The sequence below is a fragment of the Salmo salar genome, chromosome ssa06 (assembly GCF_905237065.1).
Source record: "Salmo salar chromosome ssa06, Ssal_v3.1, whole genome shotgun sequence".
NCBI classification, from domain to species: Eukaryota; Metazoa; Chordata; class Actinopteri; order Salmoniformes; family Salmonidae; genus Salmo; species Salmo salar.
In genome coordinates this window covers 34,055,615-34,079,563 of record NC_059447.1, presented here as the reverse complement: position 1 = coordinate 34,079,563, position 23,949 = coordinate 34,055,615, and the positions used below count along the sequence as shown (strand labels likewise).

General features: G+C 45.1%; 3 protein-coding genes across 3 annotated transcripts in view; 2 read left to right on the top strand and 1 right to left on the bottom strand.

Annotated features, from left to right (window-relative positions):
* The window catches only part of LOC106607082 (paralemmin-1), a 35,604-nt gene extending 26,057 nt beyond the window's left edge, over positions 1-9,547 (top strand). Inside the window, exons 2-8 of the mRNA XM_014203673.2 lie at positions 863-914; positions 2,441-2,521; positions 4,204-4,283; positions 4,505-4,583; positions 7,580-7,607; positions 7,878-7,961; positions 8,578-9,547. Coding sequence (XP_014059148.1) covers positions 870-914; positions 2,441-2,521; positions 4,204-4,283; positions 4,505-4,583; positions 7,580-7,607; positions 7,878-7,961; positions 8,578-9,524 — 1,344 coding nt within the window. The 5' untranslated portion in view covers positions 863-869 and the 3' untranslated portion in view covers positions 9,525-9,547. The remainder of the gene's footprint in view (positions 1-862; positions 915-2,440; positions 2,522-4,203; positions 4,284-4,504; positions 4,584-7,579; positions 7,608-7,877; positions 7,962-8,577) is intronic.
* A 1,165-nt stretch (positions 9,548-10,712) lies between these two features.
* Positions 10,713-16,929, top strand: LOC106607081 (uncharacterized). The gene is made up of 4 exons (XM_014203672.2): positions 10,713-10,789; positions 12,629-15,132; positions 16,042-16,130; positions 16,464-16,929. The coding sequence occupies exons 2-4, from the start codon at positions 12,705-12,707 to the stop codon at positions 16,560-16,562; spliced, it is 2,616 nt and encodes an 871-aa protein (XP_014059147.1). The 5' UTR covers positions 10,713-10,789; positions 12,629-12,704; the 3' UTR covers positions 16,563-16,929.
* A 2,191-nt stretch (positions 16,930-19,120) lies between these two features.
* Positions 19,121-21,368, bottom strand: LOC106598028 (anoctamin-10-like). Its single transcript, XM_045721297.1, has 2 exons — positions 20,419-21,368; positions 19,121-20,363 (listed from the first exon to the last, which is right to left on the bottom strand). The coding sequence occupies exons 1-2, from the start codon at positions 21,366-21,368 to the stop codon at positions 19,121-19,123; spliced, it is 2,193 nt and encodes a 730-aa protein (XP_045577253.1).
* Positions 21,369-23,949: the final 2,581 nt, after the last annotated feature.

Sequence of the window (23,949 nt, the reverse complement as noted above, 5' to 3'; positions counted from 1 at the left end):
GTACTGTAGTACACTCTGTAGTGTAGTACACTCTGTAGTACACTCTGGACTAGTGTCATTGTCATGTCAGTGATCAAAGCTGTGACAGGTTGGTTTATAGCGCTTTATTTACAGTTGATGATGCCATAGGACTGGAGTAAAAACAGAGGGGGAAAGGCAGTGTGAACTGAATATATCTCCTGAGACCAGCTCTGCCCTCCCACTCTTACTGTAAGCCAAACTGATCCATAGTCCTCTCCACAGCCTCTGTGTTACTCCCTCTCCTCATTCACTTTATCCCTGTGTGTGAGTTGCTGCTCCAGGAATCAATCGTTCCTTTAATTTCAATCAGCCTTATTACTGTTGGGAGCTCAGCAACTCAGCATCAAAGGCTGCTATGTGCTCTCCCTTCTCCCAGTTCCTCTCTGCTCTCTCACTTAGGGTTTTAGAAAATAATTATATAAGAATTATGTAGTAATCATCTCTAGTGCAGATATTGCTAACAGGCAGTTTTTCAGTCACCTCTGTGGAAAGTGTATAATAATATGAGCATGTAGTTGGTGGTTTGAAGTATGACAGGACATCACCCAAAGGACCCAGTACATGACAGAATACAGTAGTGTAGCAGTCTCTCCATGATAAGCCTCTGCACTACTTTGATATGTGACTGATCTAGGATCTGGCATCACATCATCACACTCTCTCATCCACTGTCCCACAGCGAGGGGAATTGAAAATCAGTTCTGCGCTTTCGCTAAATATGTGTGGAATAACTTTTAATAATTGAGTTTCATTTATATGATTTGCTCAGATGAACAGTTTTCTGGACTGCTACATTAGGAGTAAAGTAACTATAACTCTCCTCTGTGTTCTTGTGTTGTAGACCCAACATGGACGAGGCAGAGAAGTACCAGCAGAGAGTGCAGGCTATAGCGGTGAGTCTCATGGTTTTAGTTCCACCTTATGAATTTATTTGAACTTGTGCATTGATAAAGACGCACAACAACAGTCAGGGCAGTGAGACGTTTACTCTGCATCAAAGCAGTGATCTGTAAATAGTTACCGTTTTTAACCTCACATTCTGCAGAAGTCAACACAGTTAAAGGCATTCTAACATTCGGCACACAACCCACACAGAGCACATTGACATGTACTATACATTATGCTTATACAGTATGATGGCTATTTCCCCCAGACATGTACATCTACATCACATGCCTGCTCTCCCCCAGCCATGTACATCCACATCACATGCCTGCTCTCCCCCAGCCATGTACATCCACATCACATGCCTGCTCTCCCCCAGCCATGTACATCTACATCACATACCTGCTCTCCCCCAGCCATGTACATCCACATCACATACCTGCTCTCCCCCAGCCATGTACATCTACATCACATGCCTGCTCTCCCCCAGCCATGTACATCCACATCACATACCTGCTCTCCCCCAGGTCTGTCCATGTTTGAATAATTCAATTGGGTTGCATGGCGTTTGCTTCAGGGCCACTACTGACCTCATCAGCAGGGTTAAACACTACAGGGACCTTGAGCATTAAGAGACAGTAGAAATACACACACGCACACACACACACACACACACACACACACACACACACACACACACACACACACACACACACACACACACACACACACACACACACACACACACACACACACACACACACAATGCTCATGCCTTCCCTCCATGCTTTATCCTGTCTTTCTTTGATGCAGTGGGGTGTAGCCAACTCCCACATGTTATGCCACAACACAGTTCTTATTGAATTAGGTTAGACCAAAATCGTTAATTAAATTCTGATCTAAATTAGCCCTTCTGTTTAGCGTAATCTAATTGCAGTTGCTTTTGAAAGGAGGGATGTTGGGGAAACTATGAGAAGTCCAAAGGGATAGCAGTGGTGGTTTCCTGTCTCAGGCCTGGATTGGTGCTAATGTATGGGAGTGAACCGCTCCTCCTAACAGAACATGAATGTGCAGTATGTGTGATATGTGTGTTACTGTCAGACTAGCTCATGAAGATGGAGTGCTGGCATGCCCACGTGCTCCTAGCCTCGCCCCTTCATCTCCGTTTCTCTGCACTTTGACCTTAAAGAACCAGCTGTTCCACCGGTCAACAGCATATATGTCTATGGGGCTTGTCACTGTAATCTAATGTCACAGCTTTTCAGTTATACTGTAGTAGGATATACAGTACTGTAGTTGTGCTGTTATCTTCCCCTTCACTAGCATCATTCAAATGACAACTGTGATTATCTCAGTAGAGCTTGAAAGCAGTGTGAGCTGTGGGACTCTGTCTCTGTGGTGACACACGTCTGAGATGCTTAATAACAGGAAGTGCTCCTCATTAGGTTCAGAAACATAAGTATATCTCTACCTCCACTCAACCCTAAATCTCTCTCTTTTTATTGGTCTCTTTCTATTCTTCTCCCATCACCAGGACAAGCGACGTAAGCAGCAGGACGACGAGAAAGCAAGGCGAGAGATGGAGGAGGAGTGGCTGATGCAGGCCCAGCGCAAGGTCTGTCTGGATCTGTCTGTCTGTCCTTCCCTGTTGTCCTGTTGCAGGATGCCACATGTCTGGCAGCTGGTTCGCATGCCCAGGGTGGAGCCCTCCTGTGTGATGATAAACTCAATTAGCTCCATAACACCAGACAACATCCCCAACACCATGAGGTGTCCTGAGGCATTCTCTATTCCTCTGTATAACAGTCTTTTTCTCCCTCCTTCCTGTTCACCTCTCTTCTGCTCATCATCTTACCATGACCTCTGCTACCTTGACCTCTGCTACCATGACCTCTGCTACCATGACCTCTGTGACGGAGAGAGAAATCACATGAAAGAGAGGAACTGAAATTATGAGGTGGTTGTAGAGAAAGAGGGAGGGAGTGAGTCAGAGTGAGAGAGAGAGCTGTGCATTGGTTGATCTTTGTCAGTAACTCTCTCCTCCACTGGGACCACCAGCACTGATCCCTGTTGGACCCCATTAACTTCTTGACGTCGGATCAGTGGTGGAGTGGCTAGAACCGCTCCATCAACACATATCACTCAGGCAGCCGCCCACACAAACAGTCTACTCTACGTTACTGTGTTTGCCTGAGGATGTGTGCTGTGCTGGCAACACCAGCCTTACACATGGCAGAGGAAAGAGAGTTGTCTGAAGCCACAGGGCTTCGTTCTTCCTCAGTGTGAAGTGTGAGAACAGTCTCTTGTTCCCAGTCAGACCAGCAGTTATAGCAGCTCTGTATGCACAGCTCACTTCCCCTCCTGTCTTACATTTATTTTCGGATTGTGAGCACAGTAAGAGACTGGTCCACATGGAGCGGTCACATACGTTCCATCTGAAAGGTTGTCTTGGCAAATAGTTGTGAACAAGGCCCACTTAGTGTCACCACCACTCCAATATAATGTTGTGTCATTGTCACCACAGTCTGTTGTTGTGGCTTGGCTTCCTCTCACACTCCCCACATCGTCGAATGACTAATTGATGAGGCTTGGAGCCAGGTAGGACTATGTTCACCCCTAGGCTTGGTGTTGTCATACCCGAGTTAGAATGAAAGGAGGATCCCTCCTTTACTGTACCTCTGGGCTCTGGAAGGTTTCTGCTTCAAAGGTTGAAAGGGATCTAACTGAGTCACAGCCAATACCGGTTGGTCCATTTACAAACACTCTCAAAATAAACATGGTCAGGTTTATTATTGTCAGTCTCAATCAGACCCCTTGTGATCAAGCCTACACCCGGGTTCGAGGACGTGTGGCTCTCTGAGCCCTCCCTGTGAGGGAGACGGAGTTGGAGGCAGTTTCTCCCTCACAGACAGACAACACCAGGCTCTTGGCCTCACTCATCCTGCTGGAGATCCAAAATGGCAGCCAGAGCTCTGTGTCTAGGGGCTGTTTGTTTTGGTTACAGCATACTGGATAACCATTTTAGTATTCATAGAGACAGAAGGCTTTTGTTTTTGTTAGCTTCTTTTGCTATGGGGAATTTGAGAGAATACGCTTGTTTTGAAAGGATGAGCTGGCAGTTGGGGGAGCTGCATGCTGAGAGAGATGGCTCAGAGCATAGGCCGTTCCATGCATATGCTAACTGCACAGGACATAGCAGAGCCTAGTCATAGTCACCAACCCTCTTCCTCTCTCCATCCCTCTCTCCCTCTCTCTCTCTCCATACCTCTCTCTCTCTCTCCAAATCTCTCCTCACAGCGGAAGTCCTTGAGGGACCAGTGGCTGAGCGAGAACCCTCAGCCTGTCCCTGGGCACAGCGCTGAGAACTACACAGAGGAGTGAGACACACACACACAATCTATCACTCCCCATGCCTGTTGGCTGAGGGAGTTGATATGTTTATATATCTCTTAAAGCACTTGGTACTGACCCTCCCCTGAATTGTAGTCATGCCTCTGCATGTATGTATTGTATGTGTGAATGGGTTTGTATGTTAATGTGTTGGTTTCACGTGTTATGTGGTGTTACGGTCATCATCGTGTGAATGTATGTGTATTAGGTTGCCAACTGAAGAGGATATAGTGGAGGTCATTGAATCCACAAGCTACACAGTCACCAATGCCCAGAACCACAGCCAGGCAAGTGGAGAAAGCAGAGACGTTCTGAGAACCTGAGTTTCAATATGATTTTTAATACACTCAATCAACTAAAATACCTCTGTGCCATATTAAATATCTCATCAGATTTTCCCCATTATATACTGAACAAAAATATAAACGTAACATGGAAAGTGAGCATTTCTCCTTTGCCAAGATAATCCATCCACCTGACAGGTGTGGGATATCAAAAAGCTGATTAAACTGCATGATAATTACACAGGTGCACCTTGTGCTGGGGACAAGAAAAGGCCACTAAAATGTGCAGTTTTGTCACACAACACAATGCTACAGATGTCTCAAGTTTTGAGAAAGCATGTACTTGGCAAGCTGACTGCAGAAATGTCCACCAGAGCTGTTATCTTAAGCCGCCTTCAACGTTGTTTTAGAGAATTTGGCAGTACATCCAACAGGCCTCACAACCGCAGACCACACGTAACCATGCCAGTCCAGGACCTCCACATCCGGCTTCTTCACCTGCGGGATCATCTGAGGAGGGGGACAGGGGGTGCTGAGGAGTATTTATGTCTGTAATAAAGCCTTTTTGCGAGGAAAACCCCATTCTGATTGGCTGGGCCTGGCTCCCCACTGGGTGGACCTGCCTCCAAAGTGGGTGGGCCTATGCCCTCCCAGGCCCATGCATGGCTGCACCCCTGCCCAGTCATGTTAAATCCATAGATTAGGGCCTAATTAATTTATTTCAATTGACGGATTTCCTTCTATGAACTGTAACTCAGTAAAAACATTGAAATTGTTGCATGTTGCGTTTATATTTTTGTTCAGTGTACTTTTTTACCCCAATGGTCTGTTTTACTCAATAGTCTCAATGTTTTTACATCAACAGCTGATTCAGTTTGGAACTGTGTAATATAAATAGCTTTGATATTTAAAAACTACAGCAGTTCAAGATCTTTTCCCTCACTAAGCCTTTGATTCTACAGATTGATGTTCAGCAGAAACCACTCTTCTCTATAGTAAAGTATCCCCTTGGTCATGCAGTTATGACCTTTTCAACTGATTGGTTTTTGCCTCCCTTTGGAAATCAAACCGCAGTAAATTGCAAAGTGCCGATCCCCTGTTTTCAAGTAGGAGTGTATGTATGCTACCCAATGGAAAACTGGCTCTGACATTTAGTGACATTATAGCCCTACACGTTGGGGGAGCCCTAAAGGGTGTCTGGCTATTGACTGACAGGACTTTGACCCCGTACCAACTGTGAACTCTACAGGGGAACATACACTGAGTGTATAAAACATTAGGAACACCTTCCTAATATTGAGTTGCACCGCCTTTTGCCCTCAGAACAGCCTCAATTCGTTGGGGCATGGACTACAAGGTGTTGAAAGCATTCCACCAGTAGCGGTGCGTGGATAAAATCACTAGGGAAGCCAAGCCAGAAAAAAAGTGATAATTGCATTGTTTGCTCTATAACCTGTTAGTTCATATGCCTTGCCACTATATAGGCCTAAGGCCGAGACAGTAAGAAGATACAGTGGCAGAAAAATTCAACCACACCTTTGTTTCATCACAAAACCGGAGAGCAACATCTGTCCGGGGAAGTCCACAAAGCAGATTGCATGTAACAGACAGTTATATGACCTACAGCATAGTCAAGCAAGTTGATGTTTCCGACATTTTCTGACTACTAAACAACTATTGATTTAGAACCACAGACAGTTACCGCAAGTCGCAAAGACAACAGGAGCTGCCTCCACTATTCCAGCACCATTTCAACTTCAACATTTCAACATCATCTAATCATCTATGCTTAGTCTAATACAGTGACAACTAAAAGATACCAAAAACTATTTAGTCCAATCGACATATGCCAACTTGATGTGGCTGTCCATAGTACTGATGTGTGTGTGTGTGCGCATAAGTGGAAAAAACATGTTGACTCACCCTACTTCTAGAGAAACGCCAATGTCATCCTGCTCTCTTTCATGTTGATGAAATGGTCTATCACTCTGTCATAGAGTACACACTTGTATTTTTGTTGCCCTAGGCTACCTGGCTAAAATACTTGCTCGCTAGCCCAACTTCCTTTCATAGGCAACGATTAGCAAGTTAACATTAGCCTACTACATCTAGCTACATATTGAACTTCCATCCTCTCAATTCAGGGGCACAACAATGTATGAATTTATGGTTGGATCAGAATCGCCGTTATATCATTGTCCAGTACGGAGAATTAAGTAAAACCACAAGTCCAAAACCTTATCTCCATCCATGGCTAATTTAGGAAAGGTGACATCAATAAGGGATCATAACCTTTACCTGGATTCACCTAGTCAGTCTATGTCATGGAAAAAGCAGGTGTGTTTCGCACACTCAGTGTACAGTATATAATATACTGGCCATGTCACGACTTCCGCCGAAGTCGGTCCCTCTCCTTGTTCAAGCGGCGCTCGGCGGTCGACGTCACCGGCCTTCTAGCCATCGCCAATCCACTTTTCATTTTCCATTTGTTTTGTCTTTGTTTTCTACACACCTGGTTTCAAATCCCCCATTACATGTTCATTATTTAACCCTCTGGTTTCCCCCATGTTTGTGTGCGTGTTTGCTCTATTGTTCAGGCTGTTACTGACGGCTGGTATTTTGTTGCCGGGTTTTGTTTTCACGCCAGTTTATTTTTGTGGTACCAGTATTTTTCCCGCACCGCAGTATTGTGTTTATACTGGTGTTATCTTGTATTAAATTACTTGAACTTTTACATTCAGGTTCATGTATGGTCCATATTTAGCTCACACTAACACTTGGTAAGGAAGTTCAGTGTGTATTCATCTCTAACACTCATGGTGGGACGAAGCTGAGCCCAGCGCCACACTGCTCTAATGGTTACTGTGACATATTTATGGCAGTGCGCAGGGCCTGGGAGAGATCAGGGATGAAGAGGAAAGTGTTTGGAGGAGACAGTGACTGTAGGACCGATTGGACCAGGGGTTCCACTTAAAATTGTCTCCTCTGCTTCCCCATAGGCTGACATTGAAGAGGGTGGGATACAAGGTAAGCTTCACCTGCATGGTCCTATAGCCCTAGGCCTGGATATCTCATTCATTCTCACTTTCTCTTAGACCATCCTGCATGTGACTGTTCTTTCATCTCTTTCTGACTGACACTAATGTAATCGGGGTGACAGAATGAAGCCACAGCTGTGATTGTTTTATCATTGATATGATATATTGCTCAAACGCATGATTGTCACGCAGCACATTAGCATTTGTATATGGAAAGTACAATGGTTTTGTATTAGTTCACCATATCTTCATCTTTTAGACGTCATCAGAGCTGCTGGGGGTCAGCTCCCTGGGCCAGTAATGGAGAGGGTTCTCCATGAGAATGGACTGGAAGGTCGATCAGGTACTGTTTGGGGAGGATTCCACTACAGAAATGTGATAGTGCTCATCATCATCCACACCATTGATTTGGGACGGCCACAGTGAAAATCTATACATACCTTCGCTATGAGGGAAACCATATTTCTCTCCATATTTTTCTCAATATCTGTTCCTGTGGCTGGGTTTTGCCTCCAGGGTACGGCTTAACGATGTGGCTGGCTGGGTTGAAGGGCTGGAGCAGAATGCAGGCGATAGTTATATTTAGCCCACTTTGTTTCTCTTGGTACATTTCTTATGCATGCTGGGGGCTATGGAGAGTGGAAAGGGTACTGGGTTGTGCACTGTGAGCCTGCACATTGACCTTGTGGTGTTTACTCATGTTGTGCAGGCTGACATTAGCAAAGAGGGCTCTGACATATGCCACAAAAATGTGCCTCCTCGCCCTTCACCTACTGGTAATGTAGGCCTTGCTTTAGGGGAAAGGCTATATTTTTAGTATTTGAGTAGTGGTATGGGTAGAATATAACATTAATATTTTATGTTTCTATAGCCCAGGTAATCCATGCTCTGACCATGATTCCAAATATAGTGACTTGACTGTTATATTGCCCTGGATAATTTCTCCCTCTGTGTTGCAGTGCTGGGGATGGTTACAGTGCAGGTGGAGAGGGATTCAAAGACAGGGGTCACCAAGATCAGGTCTGTGGTGCCCGTGTCTGGAGCACCCAGGGCCTTGGGGGAGACGGTGTTCAATGACAGCAGGAAGAGCGTCCACCACGTCGGCGGGGCAGAGGGGCAGCCTTCTGCTGAGGAGCTGGGACAGCTCCTTAGTGTCATCAACGATGTCGGGATGCAAGTGCTGCTGGATGAGATCCCAGTTGTACCACAACAGAAGGCAGAGGAGAAGATAGAGGCTGGTAGTGGGATGGAAGAGGAGGTGGAGGACCCTGCCACACCTACAACCCTGGGCTACACTGAGGAAGAGGTTGAGGTTGTGGGGTATAAGGTTGATGAGATGGACAAGGAGATAGAAATAGGAGTGGCGGAAATTGTGGAGGGCCCTATCCGACCGACCGACCTGGGCTACACTGAGGAAAAGGTTGAGGATCTGGGCTATGAGGATGATGAGATGGACAAGGAGACAGGAGTAGGTCAGGTAGACCTTGTTGAGGGCACTGTCACACTGACCTTCCTGGGCTACACTGAGGTAAAGTCAGAGAGCGAGGGTCTGGGCCATGAGGATGATAGAGAGTTGGTGGAGGTGGAGCGGGTGATCATTTCTGACGCGGGTGAGGAGGAGATTGTTCTTCAGTCTCCTGTTCTTGGGTCTGAGACTGAACCCTTCCTGGGCTACACTGAACAAGAGGTTGAGGCTGTGGTGCATGAGGATGGTGAGGAGGACGTGAGTGGATTGGTTGTCTTTGTGGAGGGCCCTGTCCCACCTGTCATCCTGGGCTACACTCAGGAAGAGGTTGAGGATCTGGGACATGTGGATGATCCCCCCAGACCAACCCCACGCTACAGAGCCGAGGAAACAGGAAAGAGGGCATCCAAACACAATACCAAGTGCTGCTCTATCATGTGATTCTGCACATGATAGAGCATTACCCCCCATTCCTCTAAGCTATGCCACTCATGATGAATGGTCTGTATGCGTGGCCTAAATCTACAACATTGTCTAAATTGCACAGGATGTGCTCCAGAGAAGCGTGCACTTGCTCCTCGTCTAAAATGTCACTGGTATCCTCTGAGACTACCGTCCCACATGGCTTGTGTCATGGAGTGTTTACTGTTATCCTCCGCTCTTCAAACAGCTCTGTGAACAGACTCCAGTGTGACTGTTACAAAGCCCTTCTGCCTCCTGCTGGACACAGTTCAGTAATGCAACTAGGTTTTACTGCCAGAATCCCAGCAGCACTCATCTCACACTCCTCCTCTGCCTTTGGGATTGGTTGTATCAGGCCAAAAAAAGTACTCAGCATTATGTCCTCTAGGAATGAACCAAAGAAGAAGAATAGAACAACCACTGATCTGTTTCTTTTTGGAAATAGATTTTTAAATATTAATCTCAGAAATGCCTGATGTGCCTATTTCAATTTCAATGGCAACTAACCCTTTTGTTCTCTACTTTTAGAGTGTCCTCTACTTTTATGGTGTCCTCATCAGTAATACAAATGTTATGGTTATGAGTATTCCGGCAGTGACCAAAACAGTCTGTTAAAGAAGGGTTGGTTGCAATTACATCTATTCAGTGTGATTTGTATGTGTAAGTGTGTTTGATAGTTGACTTTTGATTTAGCCATGTCTGTTAATGAAGGTGGACAAAAACAAAACTGGAATGTGTGTGTGATTATCAAAACAAAATATATTTCATATTCTTAAGATTTTTGTTTGTCTCGTTCTTTCCTTTTGATTAGCAGTAGCAACGTTCCTGTCAGGACGTTCATGTATAGGACTCTTTATTGCAAATGAGCTGTGACATACCATTAAAGACACGCTATGGAACTTTGGCGACTATTAAGTCTTTTTTTTAACCTCCAGCTTTGGGCTGGATGTGTCAATGTGTAGTTCATACATACTTAATATATGAGCAGAATTACTGTCTTACCACAATTAGCCATGAAATCCCTAGTATAAAAGAGATAGTATTTTTCTGGAAGATGTGCTATGCCATTTTCCCTAAAATGTTCCCCACGTGGGCCAGCCCTGTAGCAATTCGAGGTGTAGTCAATGAGCTTCAGCCCCGTAGCCGTTTGAGTGACAGGCAGTCTCACCACTCACGGGTCTCAGCAGCAGCCTAGCAGCATCATTCAGACAGAAGCCTGGACACAGACACGGCACTGCAAACAGGTGGGTCTCTTTCTTATTGTTCATTTTACAGTACCTTGCCGTATTCTGATATTATACTGTTAGTTACCAACGTTTTGTCATTAATAGCACTCACAGATCCATATGATTCATTTACATTTAATTTCCATAACCTATTTAGTTTTCATAAATGAATAATAATGGTTTTGAACAGCATGGCTGTTATTATTGATCACGAAGTAACAACTCATACTCTTGAAACAAGCGTCTAGCTTTACTTTAAAATAGATGCATACAGCCTGCAGTTTATTCCCCCAAAAAGCTTTAAATATTTGAGATTTCAGGATATTTGATATTTCAGGAGGTAATATGTATAATTAATTGTGGTTTTCAAGGAAGAGCTTGTATTTGTATCACTGAGAAATGTTTGGCTGACTTCCCCTTAATGGAGGAGATAAGCTCATTAAATATCATTAATATGTTGTGTTTTGCGATGCAATCACTTCATACATTGTGTGGCTGGCTTTTTGATAATCCAGGGCTGGAGTATGGCTATAAGCCTGAGAGTAAATATAGACATATAAATCTCACCTGCACCTGAGGTGACTACAGACCTAGGAATTTAATTTCATCACTCTTTTGTTGCTAAGAATTTTCCTGCACTACAGAAAACACAAACTTGTAGTGTTTATAAAAGGCTTCTAAAGTTTGTAATTTCCACTTTGAAATTTCAGACTTGATTTGCCCTAACAAAAAATGTATCAACCCCTACAAAAATGGCATTTAATTATAATCCACACAATAATTCACATGTCCTGCTGCTGCATGATTATTTTCCTGCTGTAGCAAACTGTCTTAAAATTAAGATCATACATCTGTAGATTACATGGGAGCATTTGTAATTAGACATGATGACGGACAGAACTGCACAACCTCAATGACAATGACAGTTCTGATCAGTTTGCCATTATGCATAGTAAAACATCTGGTGTCATATTAACAGGTGTGGTGTCTGGAGACATTCATGCAAATTACATACAGTAAACATGAATTTTCATAATGTGGTTCACTGGTTCTCACAGATAGAGCTCTCTAAACTGTCTGGAGTTTAAATTAGTATGTTGTCATGAAGTCAATGTTTTGAGCTTAAGGCTGAAAGTGATATAGCTCTGGAGGAGAAGGCTGTGAAGGAGGCTCCTGTAGCAGATGCATAGTGGATGTGCCATTAAGGCTGAAAGTGATATAGCTCTGGAGGAGAAGGCTGTGAAGGAGGCTCCTGTAGCAGATGCATAGTGGATGTGCCAGACAGTGAAAAGCTGATTACTCTTCCCCCTAGTAAGCAGAACTCTGCTCAGGTCAACTGCATCATCATTGTAGTGTCAGCTAGTAAATATGTAAAGTGAGAGAGAACAGAATGCACTACAACTTTCAGATCATGTCCTTAATTTTAAAGCTTAAAAGGTTAAAAGGTGAAGTTGCAATTTGTGAGTATATATTTATAAAATCCAAGTTCCATGTTTTAGTGATGTGAAACTCTCATACTGTAATCAATTCCCGTAAAGTCACATTATGCCAGGCCAAAACTGGCATAATGACAGTCAACCTTTCTTTCAACTGATCTGACAGCAGTCCTCAAAAGAAACTTGGGCAACAGCAGATTCACAAACATTTACTTTATTGTCCTATTTCTGCAGGTAATACCTGACATCTACGACATTGTTATAAAAATTGACATTTTTAGTACACACTTGAAAGACTTCAACACATTTCGTAACTATTTGGTTTACTGAATGATAGACCATCTAAGCCTTGTGGTGTATGTTTTTTGAAGGGGCTCAAATAACATGCCTCTAATTGCAAAGTCATTAACATATTTTTCAGATTGTGAGACTGAAACCAAAGACAGTGAAAGGAGAAAAATAAAATATTAACAGGTGTGAAGTTATACCCCATCACTATGGAAACAGAGCCCATGGTCAGCCCCCGATCTCCTAAGAGTCCAGTCTCCCAGGAGGATTGTGGTCTCTGGATGGAGGTTGGCTGTAAACCGGCAGAGGACACAGATACGGCCAAAGACAACTCCTCCCTGACTCCTGGGGAAAAGCCCTGTGAGGCCTGGCAGGCTGTCATACCACCTCCCCCTTTAGTCAGCGCAGGCCACCCTGATAGGATGGAGGAGGATGACCACGTCTTCATCCTTCCCCCACCATGCAAAGACCCCTCTTGTCCAGAAGAGGGCAGCACTATGGAGCCCAATGTTGGGGCCATAAGCGTCACAGAGGCTAAAGAAAATCCCAGGAGCTTAGATGGAGTCCAATCTGAGCAGCCTAGAAGCACTCCAGTCATGGACAAGGCTACAGTAACAGTGGACGAGGAGCAGCTGACTGAACCGAAGAAGGGAGGATCTGTGGATATCACAGTGCTGACTGAAAGACCTGGCTCTGCCACGCCACCACCAACAGACGAATATAAAGCAGTGGGTGCCAGTAGCCCTGAGCAGCCTCATCCGAACATGGAAGCCAGCATTCTGAAAGAGACAGATCCTGTCCCATCATCACAGACAAGGGAGTCTGAGCCAGAGCACTGCCTTGACAACAATAGTCATCCAACCCATGAAGGGACCATCATAGAGCCAGAACATTCAGACAAGAGTAACAATGATGTTGAGGACATGGTCGATGGTAGATCACTAGACTATGACATGACCAAAGACGAGTGGGTCAGGAGAGACAGTGCTAGCAGTGACGTCCAGTGCCTCCAGCCTCACCGATCTATTTCAAGAGGCTTATCCAGAGAACAGGTAACAGTGCCCTCGCCTCAGTCACCTGCCTCTGAGCAGCAGGAGCAGCAGGAGGCTGGCAGCCTGACAGTAGCTGAAGACATCCAGCAGGGGGAGCAGCTGCTGCATCGCCTGCATCTGGTGCAACAGAGACAGGACGGACAACAGGTGCCACAGGAGCCTCCACCCTCACACCAGGTAGCCATGAAGACAACCAGTCAGGATACAGGCTACCAGGAGGTAGAGAGAATCGAGTTTAGGAAGGAAGAGGAAGAAGAAGAGGAAGGAGAAAGTGAGGGAAGCGGTGAAGAGAGAGAGCAGAGAGAGAGAGTACAGACTGTCGAGGTGGAAGAGAGGGCAGCGGTAAGTGAGGAAGACACAGAGATTCCAGAGAAAGAAGATATTGAAACAGTGGCAGGAGAGAAAGTGGAGGAGGTCCAGTCTCATCCTTCTGCCCAGCTCAGTGTCCAACCTATGGTCAGGATTGAGATGGAATGCAGTGACGATGACCAGAGTGACAGCGGGGTGTCCACTGACTTCTCCCCTGTCAGCACACACGAGATCCACACGACCACATCCCCCATCTTAGACAACAAGGCTCCCCCACCCCAGAAAGAGACTCCCATCAAGAGGGAGATCCGGCAATCTGCTGAGAGGGAGCAGAGCCTGCGGCGGTCCAGGTGCATGTCAAACACCCAGGAAGGTCAGGAGGTGGTAGACATCCCCCTGATGAAGACTCCCCTACTGGCTAAGACACTGTCCTCTAAGGCAGGGCCGGGGCAGGGCGCTGACTGGCAGTTCTCAGAGAAGAAGATGCAGAAGGAGATCAGCCAGGAGATCCAGAGGGAGCTTGTCCTGGTGAACATGGGAAAGATCCCTGGAGTCTACAGCAAGGGAACAGTACGCCAGATGAGGGAGAGTAAGCTGCTGTTTGAAGCCTTCCAACAAGGCAATGCAGAAGGACCCACCAGGCACAATAGACCCCCCACCACAACAGGCCTGGGGATGAGAGGTCATGTCTACCCCTCTGTGCTGGAGAGGACACGTAGCATGGAGCTTGTCTCTTTCAAAGGCTGCCCTCTCTCAAGAGCCCACTCCCACCAGATGTTTGACTTAAAGGGCCAAAAGGATGCTAGCTCAGGCCAAAACCCAAGTGCAGACAACCAACCTGCCGGTAAAGGAGCAGCGAGGAAGGTGGTTAATCTGGAAAGTGACGACACAATCATAGCCCACTATCCGAACCGAGACAGAGGAGCCCAGCGCCTTTACAGAAGCCTAGACTGCCTAAGTATGGAGGGCAATGTCTCTACAGAGGAGGAGGCCACGGATGAGGTGAGGGGAGAACAGCCAGGGGATGAGGACGAGGGCTCTGACATCCTCAGGGAGAACCTCTTCTTTAAGCTGCGTCCCTCACTGGCCATGAAGCCGGAGGTGGAGAAGGACATCCGGGAAGCCAGGGAGAGGGAGGAGGAGCTGCGCAGGCAGAGGTGTAGTCTGTACGGAGAGGCAGGAATCAGTGGAGGCAGGCCAGACGGCACAGAGGACCCCAGCCCAGACCCACCTACCACACTCATTCCCTCATCCACCTCCTCTTCCACAGCATCAGGTCAGTGGACATGTCTTGTATTACATGTAGAATTCCTTTGTGTTTGAATTGGGGTCAAAGTGAGTGGGAGAGTCACATGTTAGAATTTTTGCAAAAACTATTTGTTTGTACCATCATGATATGGTGTTGCGTCAACGTATGATAAACGCACCTAGCTGAAGGCAAGTGGATAAGCCAGTTATAGCCTCATTCATTCCACAGCACACATTCATCTCAGCCCAAGCACTTTAACGTCTGCCTATTTGCATTAGCATCAGATAATGTTATTATGGGCACAGTATTGTCGTCAACTTAGTGTCACCCCTGTCACCAGCGGTTAGGGCAAGATCACTCTGGCTGAACACTTATCTGAATCAGCAGCACATGCCACAGGGGGGCTTTGTAGGATGTAACCAAAGTTACCACAGCAGTACAATGGCCAGGAAGTTCAGATCAAGGGTGTTCTGGGCATCTGCATGTTTGAGATGGCAGATATGTCTTGGGGGGCAGCAAGGGGTTAGGGTTCTGTGAGCACAGTGCAGTCACAGCTTATTCCTGTCATGTAATGTAGAATCATATGAGTGTGTATATTCTAGATTGATAAACTTGTAGACATTGGGATGTTTATATAGGCTGTGACCTATATAGGCTGTGACCTGTGACCATTGATATTAGGGATCTGGGGGACAGACAGAAGAAGATCATTTCTTTGACTTCTAGCATGATTCAAATAAAATGAACTAGTTCCAAAAATAGCCATCGGAGGAATTACAATATGAATTATTGTAATTGCAATGGATACATTTTCAAATGGTACAGAGTCTAGAAGGAGTTTGTATTTTTACTTAGCAGTGTTTTGGAGCCTGCTTGATCAGTCTGTAAATCCTTTCCTTATCCCATTTCCTTATTCCTTATCCTGCCTTTCTGCAGTTGATGGCCGACATGCCACGGGGAAGTTGGATCGCACCTGGCCTCCTCCCAATCCTAAGAGTGCTAGGGAGAACCCTGGACAAACACAGGTACAGCTCTACTTTCCTAGAAGTATCCTCCCTGTGACAGGAACACAACATGTCATTCACTCACAAGCTTTGATTGCAATTATACTGTATGTCTGTCTCTGCTAGCAATGTAACAGTAGCTCTGTTTAGAAGCGGTGTATTTACACTGGCAAAGCTGACCTCAACATTTCTTTTCAGAAGTAACTGGCCTATAATGTTTGACATCTGACAAGGGATGTGGTTATATTCAAGTTCTGTGTGTGGCTAAATGGAGATTGACTGACATGTAAGAAAACCTAACCTGCTAATCAGACTAGCTAAATCCATTTCCTGTGTCCTGCATTATCTCTCCAGGAGCCCAAGGTTTACAAGGCAAGCGGCCAAAAAACTCCTCTGTGGCAGCGTTGGGAGGCAGGTATGGTGAACGGGTCACTGCCACGGGAACAGGACTGATACTGGAGGTCACCAATACCATGACTTCTATACCATTAACATTTCAAATGACTAGGATGGTAGAACTGCATAATTCACTACGATGGCAGAAACTTGAATTAGTATTAGCTTGAACATTCCATGCTTTGTAAGACTAACATCTGTTTTGGATATAACATCACAATTTCATGACAAACATTCACAATGTACAAAATACATCCTCTCTCATTTAACTGCTCTGCTTGTAAAGGTTTAACTGCTGTTCAGTGTTCGATCAAAATTACAAATGTCATCCACAATTCAGAGAAATGTCATTATCAAGAACTGCATAAATGTGAAGGTAATCAAAACTACTATAAATGTTTCAATAAATGCACAAATGCCGTAATCATATCTCAGTCCGTACATATCTCAGTTTTGTCCCATCAGGCTCTGCTTATCAGTATTGTACAATTTGTTAATACAATCCAATGAGGAGAAATTAAGTGTATACATTAAATATCCTTTTCAAATCAACTCTATCTAATTTATCTTGCTACAGGAAAGTTCCTGTCCTTCATGTTATAGTCACGTGTGACAGTGAACAAACAAGGACCTACAGTAATTGGCATTTACATTTTTTGGTTATATGCTTGAAACCAGATGCATTTTGAAAACCAGATGACTATTATTCTGGGTGCAACCATGTTTGACTCAGCAAGCATAGTTAGCTGACCATAACCCACCCAGTCTACTTCAACATGAGCTCGGGACTCTGTGGCTAAAGTTGTTTCACTGTGGGTCTCTCTATCTGCCATAAGTCACAAGTTAGAGGTGAGACAGACAGCTTTCTGGTCTCTCAATGATTGGCTGGGATCAGCCCTTCCCATCTCAGATACTGTACCACTGACAACTCATTATGAACATTATTGTCCTTAATGACATGGAGTAACCAAAGTTGAGTCCATCCACATATAAAACACTGTCATGATGTGACTCAGATGAATAGTGGAAACAGGGTTCTGTTTTAACACCAGAAATGTTTGAGTCGAGGTTTCACTACTTTCCTGTTGGCAGGTAACATAGAATGACAAAACAGAACAGTCTATATTGTTCAATACTAAGAGTCTTGTCATCAACAGATTCATTTACAATCAAATCAAATGTTATTGGTTACATACACATGGTTAGCAGATGTTAATGTGAGTGTTGTGAAATGCTTGTGTTTCTAGTTCTGACAGGGCAGTAATATCTAACAAGTAATCTAACAATTTCACAGCAACTACCTTATATATACAAGTGTAAAGAGATGAATAAGATTATGTACATATAAATATATGGATGAGCAATGGCCGTGCGGCATAGGCAAGATGCAGTAGATGGTATAGAGTACAGTATATACATATGAGATGAGTAATGTAGGGCGTGTAATCATTATATAAAGTGGCATTGTTTAAAGTGACAAGTGATACATATATATTGCATCCAATTATTAATTATTAAAGTGGCTAGAGATTTGAGTCAGTATGTAGGCAGCAGCCACTCAATGTTAGTAATGACTGTTTAACAGTCTGATGGCCTTGAGATAGAAGCTGTTTTTCAGTCTCTCGGTCCCAGCTTTGATGGACCTGTACTGACCTTGCCTTCTGGATGAAAGCGGGGTGAACAGGCAGTGGCTCGGGTGGTTGTTGTCCTTGATGATCTTTTTGGCCTTCCTGTGACATCGGGTGCTGTAGGTGTCCTGGAGGGCAGGTAGTTTGCCCCCGGTGATGCGTTGTGCAGAACGCACCACCCTCTGGAGAGCCTTACGATTGTGGGCGGAGCAGTTTAGGCAAAAGTCTAGAACTACAATAACTTTCCCATTATATTATTTTGAAGTTATATCTTAAAATGGAGAAGAAAGAACCCAGGGGACTACCTGCTATTTCTGAGTTGCAATTTAGAAAGCAATAGCAATGTTTGAAGGATCAAAGGCTAGCAGCACCCTCTTATGGCACTGGAAGCCCTGGGTGTAAGTTCTTAAACACTGTAAAATTCCACTGTAATCTAGTAATGTGCAGTATCTTTATTAATGCAGATACACATTTGATACATACTGTAGCTAGGTCATGTGTTTAACAAACATATATCAGTCTCAAAAAGCTGATCATTAAAACAGGAGGACTTTCTCCGGTCTGTGATCAGACTCAGTGGAGAGTGTCTAATCTGTGAGGTCACAGACATGACCACTGAGTTTAGCCTTGCTTAGCACCATCTGTCAGTTCCACTGCCAGGGCGGAAGGACTCCAGTCACAGTGTTAATTGTCTGACTGTTATCACCATTCAGCGTAGGCCAAAGCCTGGGCATAGCCTACAGTAGATGGGACAACGGTTAAAAATGACCCTCTAAAGATCCCAGATATAGATGTGTGAGCTTGATTTGTTTGAGAAAGCTTTCTGTACTCTAATGCCAAAGTTGATAGACTCTGTAAAAGAAAAATGATATCCTTACACACACAGACAAACAGCACACCTACAGTATGTCAACCCTCACTCCTCACTTTATTTGCAGAACACAATGATCCTCCCACAAAGCCTAAAGCTGAGTGGCTGCTGCATCTCTACAGTATGTGAGAGTGCTGCTGCTGCTGTTGGTGGTGCGGGGGGTGATGGAGCCTGTGGAGGTGGGGTTGGCGAGTCTCTGCCTTTCTGCCAACAAACCAGGCCAGGTGGAGGAGCAGGTAGGTGACCGCCCCTCTCAGGCTCAGCAGCAACAGCTGCAGCAGGAGGAAGGCCCTGAGCATTTCCCACCCAGTATAGCTCAGGAAGAGAAGCCTGAACTCCAGAGAGGACCACAGCAGGAGGGAGTTGAGCAGGACAGCCAGGGCCTCAAAGCCACAGAAGACCCGCTGCCACAAAACGTTACCCCCAGGGGATGTTCTGGGGAAGGGGCGGCGTGCGCCTGAACACAGGTGCCACAAGTCCATGCAGGATTTAGCTATGATGGTCAACAGGCACCAGAGGGCACACTGGGGGTAGATGCTTGAGAAGAACATGACGTGGCAGTAGGAGATGAGGAGCTCCAGGTAGCTCCAGGTCTGGGTCTCACACGGTGGTCTGTTGCTCTGCTCTGTGATCTGTCTAAGGACAGGAGACTGATGTTCCTGGTGGGCGCAGCCAGGGGGCGTCCTCATCCTCCTCAGGCGGCACAATAGTGTGGTGGACAGCAGCTTGATGCCCAGGTGGGTGGCCAGCTGTACAGACAGGTGGAAGCGCACCATGGTGAGGTCATTCAGGACCAGAGCCCTGTAGAAGTGGACGGAAAAGTGGTTGAAGAGGCAGGAGAGGATAACCTCAGGGAGCAGGGGCTGTTGCCTTGGTGACTGTTGCCCTGGTGGCTCGGGATCAAGGCTGAGGCCTTGGGACAGTTGGAATGCAACACAGTCCATCCCTGCCATGGCAACCGTGAGGGCGATTTTGGGGAGGTAGACAAGGATGTTGTGAAAGAGGAAACTGAGCTCTTCTCTCAGGAGGAAGTCCCCCACTAGTCCATCTAGGTGTAAATACATCAGGATCAGGATGGAGGAGAGGCATAGGGTGCAGGTTAGGAAGGCAACGGAGTGTTGCAGTCTCCTCAAGCTCATCTTTCCAAAAGGGTGGGCATCGATCAGGGTCTGTTGTGGTGCTGTGCCCTGTGCCACCCTGGGCACCGCTGCTGCTGTTGATGAGTGACTGTGTGACTGATGAGTGACCACAGTCCCCCAGTCCCTCTGCAGGGCTTTGCTCTTCTCCCCCCAGCCCTGCAGGAACAGCTCTGACCACACCACACTGGAGAGGGTGAAAAAGACCAGGTTGTTCCCCAGCCTGAGGGGGTAGAAGGAGAGAAACATGGACAACGTGGATTTCAGGAGGAGAGCACCTGACCAGCGAACCCTCAAACCCAAAGTAGAGGGCCACCGCCTCCCCGAAATAAGCCCTGATATCTTCCAGCAGCTGCCAATGCTCTCTCTGGCTGAAGGGTTTGAGGCCACACCAGCCAGCCCACCACCTCCCCTGGAGGCTCTGAAGCAGCGGGGCTTCATGTAGGGGGTAGATGCTAGTTAGGACTCTTAAGCGGGACAGACTGGACATCACTGGTTCTCCTGGGAGGAGGGGAATCTGCTGGAACACCTGGATTTCCTCCCCCTCCCCCACTCTCAGCCTGGCCAGGATCCTCTGCACCAGGGTCACACACTCAGCCGATGACAGCATCCCATACACCCCCTCGGTGGGGCGCGTCCCCCCCAGGTCCCCCACCTCCCGTGCCTGACCTCCTATAGGGCAGCAGGGCTTGTGTCTGAACAGAAGGTCCTCGTCAGCCTCCAGGAGCAGCCGCTCTGGGGTAGCCCCCACCACCATGATGGCACCCCCGGCCCTGGTCCGGCTGATCACTCTGGCCAAGAGGTCTAGTCCCCCCAGGGGCTCGGGTGTAAGGATCTTCCCCAGGAGCCAGTCCACTGTGTCAGCCTCCACCTCAGGGTGGAACTCCAGCAGAATCAGAGGGGTGATCTCATTGAGGTGCTGTACGGGGAGCATGAAGGCTGCCATGGTGACATTGGTGAGTTCTTTCCTCCGTGTGTTCCCTCCTAATAACATGCTGTCCCGGAGGGCGGTCATGGCTCCTTCTTCCTGGTGTTGACAGGGGGTTCTGCGTAGTGTTCGCCAGCCCCCTGCTTCCTCTCTTCTCTTCACAGGGTACAGGGACAGGGCTTCGATGGACAAGATTGTCTCAGCACACAGTGCCACAGGGATGTATGATGACACTAGCTGTAGCTGTGAGAATGTCTGACAGTGGGGCAGCACAGTGCGGTTGCATTGTGACATCAGCATAATGTCATAGAAGAATGGTTGTCACGAGTTAGCACAGCCAAAAAGTCAAAATTAGCTTTTTGGTTTTAATTTAAGGTTAGGGTTAGGCATAAGGTTAGCAATGTGGATAGGGATAAGGTTAGGTTAAAAAATATATATTTTAAGAAGATCAATTGTAGAAATTAGGTGGGGTTTAGCCATAATTCTGACTTTGTGGCTGTGGTAACTAGTGACAACCTAGAAGAATGTCCTGTTTTCTCATACACTGAGCTATAATGAAATTAGCATTCATCTAATTCTGTGCACTGAGATGGTGGCATTGAGACTGCTGGAAAATATTTTGCATACCTTTAAATAAAACTTTTTTTTTAAAGTCTACACCTTCCTTGGATTTCTTCACATTTTATTGTGTTACAAAGTGGGATTGAAATGGATTTAATTGTCTTTTTTTGTCAACAATCTACAAAAAAATACTCTGTTATGTCAAAGTGGAAGAAAATGTAAAAAATTAAAAATAAAACATTAATATACCTTGATTAGATTAGTATTCAACCCTCTGATTCAATACATGTTAGAAACACCTTTGGCAGTTATTACAGATGTGAGTCTTCTTGGGTAAGTCTCTAAGAGTTTTGCACACCTGTATTGTGCAATATTGGCCCATTATTCTTTTCTAAATTCTTCAAGCTCTGTCAAGGTGTAGGGAATCATGGCTAGAGAGCCATTTTCAAGTCTTAGATTTTCAAGCAGATTTAAGTCAAAACTGTAACCTGGCCACTCAGGAACATTGACTGTCTTCTTGGTAAGCAACTCCAGTGTAGATTTGGCTTTATGTTGAAGGTTATTGTCCTGCTGAAAGGTCAATAGCTTTGGTTTTCCTCTAGGATTTTGGCTGTGACTAGCTCTATCCCATTTCTTTTCATCCTGAAAAACACCCCAATTTTTGCCAATGTCAAGCATTTTTTTATTTTTTATTTAACTAGGCAAGTCAGTTAAGAACAAATTCTTATTTACAATGACAGTCTAAAGGGGAACAGTGGGTTAACTGCCTTGTTCAGGGGCAGAACAACAGATTGTTACCTTGTCAGCTCAGGGATTCAATCTAGCAACCTTTCGGTTACTGGCCCAACGCTCTAACCACTAGGCTACCTGCATACCATGATGCAGCCACCACCATACTTGAAAATAAGAAGGTAGTTATTCAGTAATGTGTTGTGTTAGAATTGCCCTAAACATAAGGCTATGCATTCAGGCAAAAAATAGTATTCCTTTGCCATGTTTTTTTCTTTTCAATATTACTTTGCATACACATGCATGTTAAAAAAACTAAAAGAACATCTTTATATTTTTATTCTTCTTATCACTCTGTCATGTAAGTAATTATTGTGGAGTCACTACAATGTTGCTGATCCATCCTCAGTTCTCTCTCATCACAGCCATTGAACTCTGTAGCTGTTTTAAAATCCCCAATGGCCTCATGGTGACGTCCCTAAGCAGTTTCCTTCCTGTCCTGCAGCTCAGTTCAGAAGGACGACTGCATCTTTGATGTGTCTGGGTGGTTTAATGCTTCATCCACAGAATAATTATTAACTTGACCATGCTTAAAGATATATACAATTCCTGATGTGTTATTGTTACCCATCTACCAATTACTGCCCTTCTTTAAGAGGCTTTCAAAAAGCTCCCTGGTCATTGTAGTTGAATCTGTGCTTGAAATTCAATACTTGCCTGAGGGACCTTACAGATGTTAAATGTTTGTGGGACAGAGGAAGGGGTAGTCATTTAAAAAACATGTGATTTGTTAAGCAAACATTTTACTTCAGAACTAATTTAGGCTTGCCTAAACAAAGGGGGTGGATACTTATGCAACGACTATATTTTTGTTATACATTTTTTATTAAGTTGTAAAAATGTGTAGAATTTTCTTTTCACTTTGACATTATGGAGTATTTTGTGTCGAAATAATGGCAAAAAAAATACAATTTACATCTATTTCAATCCACTTGGTAACAACAAAATGTGAAAAAAAGTTCAAGGGGGTGTAGACCTTCTATAGGCAATATAGCGTTCATACTCTCATAATCAAAGCATACAATATCATTCCTTTACTAACCTGAAAATGAGTGGTCAATTCCTCTTCAAAAAGTAAAAAATAGTTGATCCAATTAACCGTAATAAGTAGGCCTAATGAATTAGCACAGCAAGGAGGCTCTGTGGGTGGATTCAGACATGTAATACCATCTTTTACCAGAAGATGGTGATATCACCCTTACAAATAGGAGAAAGCATTTCCTATACAGTACAGTAGTTCCACAAAGTCACACCAAGGGTAATATGAATCAGGGTGTTGCTGACGACTGAAAATAATTTATGCAACTTGTGTGACTAATTCAGCTATGAGTCACTAATATCCTATTTAGTGAAAGAACACTGCTACCTGTGATGTGCACCAGTTAACACCAAGCAAAAATAACAGCTCAACAACACCGCCTGCTAAACTGATTCATTTTTCTATTTCTGAAATACCATTGAAATATGAGTCCCTCGCTGACTCATAGGCTTGTATACAAAGCCTGCAGTGTAGTGTTTATTATGCAATTGA

Excerpts from the sequence above, each read along its gene's own strand:
- LOC106607081 (XM_014203672.2), top strand. The coding sequence starts at position 12,705 with ATGGAAACAGAGCCCATGGTCAGCCCCCGATCTCCTAAGAGTCCAGTC. Across the intron at positions 15,133-16,041 it reads CTCCTCTTCCACAGCATCAG|TTGATGGCCGACATGCCACG; the intron begins GTCAGTGGACAT and ends GCCTTTCTGCAG. Across the intron at positions 16,131-16,463 it reads AGAACCCTGGACAAACACAG|GAGCCCAAGGTTTACAAGGC; the intron begins GTACAGCTCTAC and ends TTATCTCTCCAG.
- LOC106598028 (XM_045721297.1), bottom strand. The coding sequence starts at position 21,368 with ATGCTGATGTCACAATGCAACCGCACTGTGCTGCCCCACTGTCAGACA. Across the intron at positions 20,364-20,418 it reads TTTGAGGGTTCGCTGGTCAG|GCTGGGGAACAACCTGGTCT; the intron begins GTGCTCTCCTCC and ends CTACCCCCTCAG.